General features: G+C 48.3%; 1 protein-coding gene and 2 non-coding genes across 3 annotated transcripts; all 3 read right to left on the bottom strand.

The window, feature by feature from the left end:
• Positions 1–2,401: 2,401 nt before the first annotated feature.
• Positions 2,402–4,949, bottom strand: ABT1 (activator of basal transcription 1). The gene is made up of 3 exons (XM_033093908.1): positions 4,676–4,949; positions 3,471–3,676; positions 2,402–3,317 (listed from the first exon to the last, which is right to left on the bottom strand). Exons 1-3 carry the CDS (start codon positions 4,914–4,916, stop codon positions 2,961–2,963), a joined length of 804 nt encoding a protein of 267 aa, XP_032949799.1. The 5' UTR covers positions 4,917–4,949; the 3' UTR covers positions 2,402–2,960.
• A 3,047-nt stretch (positions 4,950–7,996) lies between these two features.
• On the bottom strand, positions 7,997–8,086 carry TRNAY-GUA (transfer RNA tyrosine (anticodon GUA)). Its single transcript is given in 2 exon segments — positions 7,997–8,032; positions 8,050–8,086. It is a non-coding gene; the product is annotated as a tRNA-Tyr (tRNA).
• Positions 8,087–9,236: 1,150 nt separating this feature from the next.
• Positions 9,237–9,309, bottom strand: TRNAK-CUU (transfer RNA lysine (anticodon CUU)). Its single transcript has one exon. It is a non-coding gene; the product is annotated as a tRNA-Lys (tRNA).
• Between the last annotated feature and the right edge of the window lie 646 nt (positions 9,310–9,955).

Below are 9,955 nucleotides of genomic sequence, written 5' to 3'. Positions count from 1 at the left end.
ACGGGTGTGTGATGTGGTGGTGGTGGAAATTCATGCTCTGGCTACCCATTAGCCATCAGAGGGCCTGCAGAAGGAGACAGAGTTCGTACCATTGGCAGGGTGACAACTCTGTTTCAGCTAATCTCACTGGTCTCTAGTCTTTAAATAAATTAAGGATGGACCACCCCTCAAACAGAGAACTGTGGGGTATGAAAACAGGTCTGAGGGCTTCTAACCCTGGGGAAGGGTGTTGGTATTATTCATGTAGAACAACCTGAGGGTGGGAAGGGCCACTTGGGAGCCTGTGACCAAAACTAGGTGACTCCTGGGACGGATGGAGGTTCTCCCGAGACAGTGCTAACCTACCTCTCTCCCTCAGGTAAGTAGTTAGAGTAACTGCCAAGACCAGACCAAACGAGACACTTGTATTCAGCCAATGTATTCCTATGCTTTAATGCTTCTGTCTTCCCTTCTTAAATAAACATTTGTTCTGAAAATACTCCATTTTTGTCTCTACTGTACTAAGAAAAAACATTTCCCCTACATTTGCATTAGAATAAAGCAGATATTCAAGAATCCTTTCATGATGTGTATGTATCAAATCACGATGTACACTTTAAATATCTGACAACTTTATGTGTTGATTATACCTCAATAAAGCTGGGGGGAAAGAAAGCTATTGGTGTGCCCGGAGGCCTGGTGGTGGTGACAGCCACTGGACCATCGCTAGAGTTCCAGGAGGTTGTGATGCTAAGGTGGAGAGAATGACACCTGAAGTACGGACTGCACTGGCTCTGGACAGTGGTCCTGTAGGAGCCTCCCTACTGCGCGACCTGTGGGGAGTCCAGTACCCTTGTTGATCACAGACCAAGATGCTAAACACACCCGGTTTACAAGAGAAAGCAAACACGGGAGAATGCTGGCCTCGAGTAGCTCGGTTCTGCTCAGCTCTGCTCTCCCCGGCTGGGAATCGCACCCTGAGATCGCTGACACCGATGCCAAGAGTGGGCAGGAGGGCCAGTACTGACAGGTCAGTGAGGACATGAGCCAGCAGCCAGCCTGTGGTGGGACAGAAATGCAGGTGTGCATGGGCACAGGGATCCGGAGCCTCTTCAGCATAATGCGTGAAGGACAACAGGTCCTGCCAAGAAACAAATTCTTCTAAAAATGCTGGGTGGACAGGTTAGTCCAGGCAGGGCTCTGAATTCACAGGGAACACTTTCTATTCCCTCTCGCTCTGGTTTGTAAGGTTCGTCACCATGAGTAAATGTATAGGGTTGAGGTTTGTGGGTGAACACAGGCAGGAAAGAGCAGAGCCATCGACTAACATTTTGTGCATCTGACAGTTCACCAACTGTGTAGTCTCTCTCTACAAGAATTAAATGGGGGTGGAGCCGGGATGACAGAAATCACAAACGAGCATTTACTTAACATTGGCCCCCAAGTACGTACATTTCTTCCAGGCCTCTCTGGTCTAAGGGGTGGTGGTAAGACCTACCCTGTCATTGTGACCTTGAGTGTCGGGATAAATATCCCCACTGAGGTTCAAAAGTGCAAAGCTTTAGGATTCTCAGAATCCATTCAGCTAACATCCTGGAAGCCTCTCATTAGATTAAAGAAACTTACTGAATTGCTAACGGTTTTTATCATTATAGAGTATTATATTTAGTTGAACTTTTTCAACTACTGTGATTGTTTTTTCTGTTACTGAATTAGATAATGCAGCCCAATATATCTGTTGGTATTCTCCTATTTGAGATAAACCCCACTCAATTATGCTACTGGATATATGCAGATATTACAGTGAATTCGCTAATGAATTTGTTTAGGGTTTTGTAAGCCTGACCTGCTACTACACTCGCCCAGCTCTGATGTCTGGATACTGACCAGAGTTTCGGACTCCAGGAGACTGTGTGCAGACTTCTTTATCAGTTCTTGTGACCTGTTTTTCAGGCCTAGTGGCATACACTGCGTCTCTGGCCCCCAGAGGCTGCTCTGCATGTTGTCTGTGACCCTACCCCATCTAAACCCCAACACTGAGGTGTACCTGAGGGAATCACTGCGCCCACACCTCCCAGGCTTCACATACCTCTGCAATGGTCTGAACCCAACACCCCAGGCCTGAGCTTTGTTTGCAATTGTAGTTCAGCAGGTTTCAGGCTTCTGTCACTTTTCGGGAGTGACCTGGAAAACTTGGTGAAGACTGGCGGGAGTCGGCTGCACACTGAGGGTACCGCTCCTTCCAGATGGCAGCCAGGGCCCCACTCCCCTTACACACCCACCATGACGCCTACAGTACCTCTGTACATTTGCTTCTTAAAACATCTGTCTGTTCCTAGTGGTCTCCAGATGTAATGCCAAGGGTCACCGACTGTCCCTCACATCCTCATAATGACTTAGTCAATGCAGAATTAGACACTGATAAAATGGACTAAGAAATTTATTAGATAAATAGAAAAGGGTCCAGGTTGAATGGGGCGGTTCTGAGACCAGACCACGAGACGCAGTGACGGTGAGTGAATGGGACACAAGGAGATGGAAGTTGGAACTTATCCCCCATAACTACAAAGGCATGTGCAAAATGCATATTTTTTGCTTTTCTATAAATACATTTCAAAGGTGGCTCCCAAGCCAGTCCCATCCCGTGAACCCCCATCCCTGTTAGTCTGTAAAATAACAGGATGTTGCTGCTGCCCATCCCTATGGTTGGTAAACAGCTGCCTGGACTAACCATTACACTCTAACTCGATGTAAGCCTCCTCCTGAGGCCCGGAAGAAGGGCTTTTAGAGGGCGCCAATGGGCAGGAGATAAGCAGCCAAGCACCCACAAAACTTTTATGTCTGGGCACTCCCCAGACTCCCGGTCTGAGAAACACAACAATGTGTGCTGGGGTGGTCATCAGCACGTAGACAGAACACTGGGCTGGGCACGGGGGTGGCAGCAGCCTCCCTGTGTCTCAAGGGTCCCTGACCAGTGAGGGCTACTCCACGCTCTCTGAGGGTGGTGGGGCCCCAAAGATCTTGGCAAGGAGCCCTCGGTTGGAGCGGGCCTGGTCCTGGGCGTTGGCCAGGCGAGCCCGTTCACGCCCCCCTGGCCGAGCTGCCTTCCGGGCCCTCAGCTCCTGCTCAGTAGGACGCTGAGCGAAGGCCCAGGAGCCATTTGGGCGGGTAGAGTCCCCATCAGCAGCAAGGAAGCGCTGCCCACGCTCCACATTTCGAAGGTAGAAGTCAGTCTCACGCTTGGCCTGCGCAACCTCAGCCCTCAGGCGCTGCCTGCGCACCTGTCGCTCAAAAGCAAGATGCTCACTTAGGTGGGACCAGGTGAATCGGTGCAGGTACTGCAGACAGGAAAACAAGAAAAGACCTGGGTAGGGCCGGACAAGGAGGGAGAGAAAATCGAGGGGAGAGGGCCAACAAGAGGTCACAGCGGTGCCTGGGCTGGGGTTGGGAAGGCGGGAAGATAGGATGCGCAGACACGCCTACCCCCTTACCTTGAGGTTCCACAGGTCGTAACGGAAGGGGCTGCGCCTGCGGGCGCCCATGGGCGTGTTGTGCAGACTGGCGGCCACACGCTTGGCTACCCGCTTGTCCCGGAACTCCACCCAGCCCTCGGTGTAGTCCTTGCTGTACTTGGCCCGTTTTTTTCCTCCCGTGGCCGACACTACTGCTGCCTTCTTCTTGCGCCGCACGAAACCGTCTGTGCGCCCAAGACAGAGCAGGAGTCAAGGAGACCGACGCAGCACCCACTCACCGAGTTCTAGAAACCTGCCCGACCCGGCCAGGGTTCTACCTCAAGGTCTGCCAGGAAGGGGAGAACTGCAAAGTCCACCCTTTCTCCCCATGTCTAATTAAATCCTTTCCTCAATCCTGTCAAAATATGAACGGAGACACTTCAAAACAGAGCCGCCACTTGAAAACGGAGCTGGAGCCGCCATCCCACAGAAAACTGCCCAGCACGTCTTACACCTCAAACCTCTGAGATGTCAAAACAGGACAAAATAACCTTTGGACCCGAGCCTAGAGCAACAATGTGCCCCAAACAACGGTTTGCAAAGACGACAAGAAAGCAGACATTGTGACCACTGGACTGAAAATTTAAAATACTGTTTAGAATTAGCGTCACTATGTTGGCTTTTCCACATCAAGAGCAACGCCTCCCGTCTACTGATGTAATCGTTCCCCTTCCCTTTCTCATAAATACCCCTTGTCTTTGTCTCATCAGAACACTGTTTGGGCTTCTGCCTGAAGCAGTACTTCCCTAATAGCTATTCTCATTGATCTCAAACAAATGCTTGTTGCCTCTCTTTCAAAGGCCTCGGGGTCTCAGGTTAGCACTCCTTAATCAGGTCTGCCCTGAACATTCCACCTAGAACCCGCACCGGCCAACTCCAATTCCAATTAGTGCCTGTATGGGAGTCACGGGCGGCGGATCACACACTGTCTCTCCACCTGGGCCGCGATGACAGCGGTATGTCTTCAGCTGTGTGAAAAGCCACTTAGAATTTTATTCGGACTGTACTCATTTAACAAACTGGTAAATTCAGGTCAGCAAAGAGGGGCGGGCGGAGGCGGGATTGAAACCCAACAGTTAGCTGTCCGTGAACAGGCCTACAACGCTACCGCCCCACCCCGGCCTTAAGAGACCTGCGTCCCACCGACTTAACTACCCCTCAGAGCCTCGGACCCGCGCACTTACCTTCTGGCTGGAAAAAGACGCGCCCAACCTCGCCATAGGCGCTGAGAAGGTTCCGTACGTGCAGAGGCCGAAAGCGGGGCGGGATGTGGCCCAGGTACACAATGCCTGGCACCACCCGCTTCTTGGCGCCGCCAGCCGCCTCTTCGGATTCCTCCTGCTCCTCCTCCGCCTCTGGTTCCCGGTCTCTCCCTTCCAGAGGCTCCTGCTCTGCGGCTTCCTTTTCTGATTCTCCTGCCTCCATGCTTGCTGATACGTCAAGCACGACAGCCGTAAAGCACTGTGCCGTCTGACGCGCACTGTGCGCCAGCCTGCGGCGATGGGGCGGAGCCAGTGGAGGTGCTGACCAATGAAAGGACTAGATTGGGCGGCGTGGGTGGATCCAGAATGAGTGCAAAGGCCGGAAGTGAGACCCAGGTCCGCGGGAGATTCAAACCCGTGAGCCGATCCGAGGCTCAGGAAAGCGGAACTAGTCTGACTGGCTAGCTGGATCGGCAGACCGGAAAAGGCCGATCCCCAGTGTAACACCCTACTGAACGCCTTGTGAGACGCAAAAAGGAGGGTTGCGGCAGGCTCTTCTGGAAATTTTGGGAATGAGGGAAAGGTTTTTGTGTGTTCTAGGACCAAAATAACATTTTACCCAAGGTACCCAAGTTGTGACCTTTTAAAGCTTACTTAAATTTCACTTTTTTAAATTGAGTTTTGAAATTTTATTTTTAAAAAATTAACAGAGATTTGAATATTTTTAAATTTCAGTTTTGAAAATGTAGTTTAACTTTGCAAATAATACGTTTTGAAATTTTAATTAGATTTAATTTTTGAAAATTGCAGTTCTGAATAGTTTAAATATTCACTTTAAATTTGATTTTGTGAATAAGATGTCTTAAAAATGTAAATATTGTAAATATAATTTACATGTTATATTGTAAATGTAAATGTAATTATTTCTTTTATTTTAAAAACTTATTTGGCACCTATTACACAGTTTACTGACACATTATTCATTTCATATTTATATCACAGATACTTGGTCCTGACTCTGGTGAGAACCAGGACAACAGCTGGAATGTCTCCTTGAGAGTGGGATGGGATCTAGTGCCCAAGTGGATAAATATGAACACGTAGTGTTTTTAAAATGTAGAATGTTTGTGTGGGAGTGTTTGTAAGATCGTTACATCAACTAACTTGTTTGATCAAAGTAAATTTCCTATTTGCGTGTCATCCAAATATGGATTCATGATTCAGGATTCCTGCTCTTGCCTACCGGAGAAAGGCCTTTGCTTTGTGGCAGCCTCTACTTGGGAGGCTGGAATAGTCCCTGAACTCAGACCAGCATCATCTGCTATGCAGTAGAGGGTGATGATCACTCTTTAGAAACCCTGAATGTCTCTGTCAGACAATGTCAGACAATGTCAACCCTGTCAGACAATGTCGATCCCACCTTCCACCATCTCTCATGTGATCTTTTAAATAACCTCTGCTCTGTCCCCCAGCCCCCCAAATCCTTTCCGTATCCCTGTCCAACCCTAGTTTCCACTGTCATAGTGCCACTGTAGTAACTTTTTAAAAATGTCAATGGGTAACCACAATTGGTGAGCAACTTTAAGGGCTCCCTATTGCCCTCAGGATAAACAAAAAGGCCTCAATTTTTATTCCTAACGATTAAAAATGTCCATTCTTGCAGGCGGTACATTCTTTCAATCCCTAGGAGTCCTACCCCCAAATAGAGGCTGAACCACTGATTTAATTCATTTTATCCTATTTTGTCATAATCTCTTGAGACTCAAATCCTGTGGGGGAAAAAAGGAGTTTTATACTGTTACGCTATCACCAGTGGCATAATAAAATAAACAAACCTATTAAGGAGATGGAGGAGGACTTTTGTAAGCAAAGATAAAGATGAATAGTGTAAAAATGTCTCTAAACCATACCGAAAAATTAGCTCTTCCCGGAGCAGCCCATTTAATCCTTCACCCAACCCTTACTCCAGGTGGCTCTACCTCCTCACTTACTCCTTTTTTCCTATATCATTTACTGCTTTTTGACGTATTGCACAATTTACCTTTTAAGTGCATGACATCTTTTCGGCTCTGAAAAGGTAATTCACTAGAGGACAACTATCCTGGTGTGATTTATTGACTTAGGCTATGTGCTTCGATGGGTCCCTTTTTCTTGGGGGTACTCAGTTGCCGTTTGTTAAGTCAAGTTCTTAAATTGAGGACATCATCCTAATAGAAGCACATGAATGAATTAAATTTGATGGAAAGAAGGAGAAAGAAAAACAAGATATTGACCAAGGTCCTGGGTCTGAAAAATCTGTCTCCTGAAATAGAGGGCAGGGAAAGACCCAAGAAAGAGGCTGCCACACTCCATCTAGCCATTAATAGAGTTCATTATCACATACGCGGTGCATTGTTGGCAGCTGCAAGACGAACTGGGTCCCTGTGTCGCTTGGCAGGCGCCAGAAAATTATACAGGGAAAGGGGATTGGTCACAGGTAGTAGTATGTGACTTCTACCAGGTACACAAATCACTTGACATGGTTGACCAGCTCAGGACAACCTGACCCAACGCGTACCAGGGGGCAGGGAAGGGGTGCTGGCTTATGTCCGGAGGAACATGGATATGGATAGTCTCCAAGAGGGGTTGCAGTAAGCAATCTCCCCTCTGGCCCGGATCCAGCTCGTGGGTCAGGCGGCGGTCACACCTTGGAGCAGTCTCTCCTCCACATTCCACCACTCGTGACCGGCTCTTACAATCTCACGGCACCACCCCGTCTTCCGCAAGGTGCCCTGAGTGGGCAGCAAGAGGGCTTCGTTAGCAGGGAGGTAGCTCGCTTGGTCATCCGTTGGCTGCACTGGAGACACAGCTGAAGAAGGCATTGCCACGTCCCACATGTCACCCTACTTCCTAGGACCACGGGGAAAGCGTCCAATATGGTGGCGACATTAGGCACAGTTGCATGAATAGGAGGCGCCACCTTATTCAGTCCTTTGCAGCCCACTATTTTCGGCAGGCGCCGACTGGCTTTGGTACCCGCCACACTGGGCTGTTAAAGCCGCCGTGTGCATGGCGCACAGTGCCCACGCGATGGCGCTCCTGGATCATTTCCGCCGTTTCCTGTGTCCTCCCTGGAACCGGTATTGCTTGAGTGAACCGCGAGGTTGCCGAGTGGTTGCGCCCATGTCAGGGTTACGGAGAATAATGATATCAAAACAGATTCGCTGCACAACGAGGACAGTCTGAAATGGATGCGCATCGAGGACACACAGGACTGAGACAAACCTGTTTGGTGGGGAATGAAAAACGACGCAAAACGTGAGCTCCTTCGAGCCGGATTCGAACCAGCGACCTAAGGATGCCTGAATGCTTAACCACTACAGTCCTCCGCTCTACCAACTGAGCTATCGAAGGAAGCACGTCAGCTGTAGCCCCTCCGCGCCTGCCAACTCTGCGTTAGTGTGGCAAATGGGCGTGCTCGCGGCCTCGAGCATCCGTGCTATTGACAGTAGTTTTCGATTCTTTTTCTTAACACAAGTAGAAAGCATTATCATTCAAATACTGGTAAATTATACTGGTAAATTTTGCAAATGTAAGCTTCTTGTCTAGTTTTCTGCGACTGTCTGAAGCTCAAAACGGCTATTACTCTCTTGTTAATGAAAGGCGACCTCAGGACTTCTTTGTTCTCCTTCACATTCCTTTCAAGATCGTTACATTGTCATACAGTGGAGCCAAACACAGGACTAGTGGTCCCCCTTGCACAAGTAGCACATTGAGACCAGGCTTCGTTCACTTCTCTAGGGCACAAAGAAGGATTGTTTTTCTGAATAGGAATTAAAAGCAAGTTGCCGATCACCTCGTTTGGACATTAACCTCCTCAAGTCTTCATGAAACATCTATTGTGAGAGGGGCCAATCTGAATGAATTAAATATAAACATTTATCTCCTCCTTAGCCCCAATTGACTGAATAAGTTATCCTTTTTTTATAGTATTATAGTTTATAATACTATAAACTGTTTTATAGTATTATAGTTTATTTAGTATTATCCATTTTGTCAAAGTACGCTTTTCAAAAAGTTAAATACATGATTCATACAAATATATATAAAAAATACTTGTCAAAAGATCTGTTAATGAGAGAAGCAACAGGATGGTAAAACTAGTCCAATGAAGCTGAAAGACTCCCAACACTCAAAACTCTCCAAGAACATTGTTGCCCCTGAGCCTCCTCTGTCCTTCGGATGATTTTTCCACCTTCAGTCTTTACCTTGTCCAATATCTCTGCACCCTAGACCTTTGATGGTGGGGATAGTGCTTCAGAATCACCTGAGGAATTAACCTGTGCAGAGTGCTCGCCCTCCCACAGACCAAGTATCCAAACAGTAGGACAGAGCGATGCACCCCTGGCCAGGGGCGATGAGCCTAGGTTCTGGCGTTGCAGTGAGGCCGAAAGAGCTGAGCAGAGCCAGGAACCGCAGCCGCTCGCCATGCTCTAGTCTAAACTTCCATGTTGATAAAGGCCAGGGTCGTAGTCTTGGAGCTAAAGAGTGTGACAAAAAGAAGCGCCCAACGTGGGGCTCGAACCCACGACCCTGAGATTAAGAGTCTCATGCTCTACCGACTGAGCTAGCCGGGCACCTGTAATTGGCCGTCCCTAATTTACTATAGGAAATAGAAATTCTTCTTGGGACCACTGAGAATATAGGACTCTGGATTTTATAGGACCGTTTTTGTCTTATATTCAAGATGACATGAAATTCAAAGAAATAGTCTCTGAAATTATTAACATGCATTCCACCCACTTTGACTACCTCTTCCCCTTTACCCCATGCTCACCAACCTGTAGTGCAGACCACAAAATGTTTCCGGGATCCCAGAGTCGGAATCTCCGAATACGTCTAGTGACCCCAAATCGGACACTCTCAACGCTCCACACCTGGTTTTCAACGTCGTTCCGCGCACAGCCCCGGAGGACCCAGGTCCTGGAGCCCAGACAGTGCCCTGGGCGCTCTGTGCAGTTCCGTCTCGGTGTCCATAGCCAGCTCTCGCCCCTCTTGCCGCCCTATGTGGACATGGCCCTGAAGAAAAGCTCCGCGGTTTTCTTCCTCCTGTTCAGGCCCCTTCTGCTTGTTGTCCTTTTCCACATTCTAGGAGGATACACAAAGAAAAGGGTGTGAGGGTTCGCAATTTTGTTTTCATATAAAATACGTGACAACCACAGGAACATAGGATCCAGTGATTTTTTTTTTGTATGTTTTGTCAACCACTAACCGCAAAAGCTT

Source organism: Rhinolophus ferrumequinum, chromosome 22 (assembly GCF_004115265.2).
Source record: "Rhinolophus ferrumequinum isolate MPI-CBG mRhiFer1 chromosome 22, mRhiFer1_v1.p, whole genome shotgun sequence".
NCBI classification, from domain to species: domain Eukaryota; kingdom Metazoa; phylum Chordata; class Mammalia; order Chiroptera; family Rhinolophidae; genus Rhinolophus; species Rhinolophus ferrumequinum.
The sequence above is the reverse complement of the archived record's forward strand: the minus strand, read 5'-3'. Positions and strand labels throughout refer to the sequence as shown.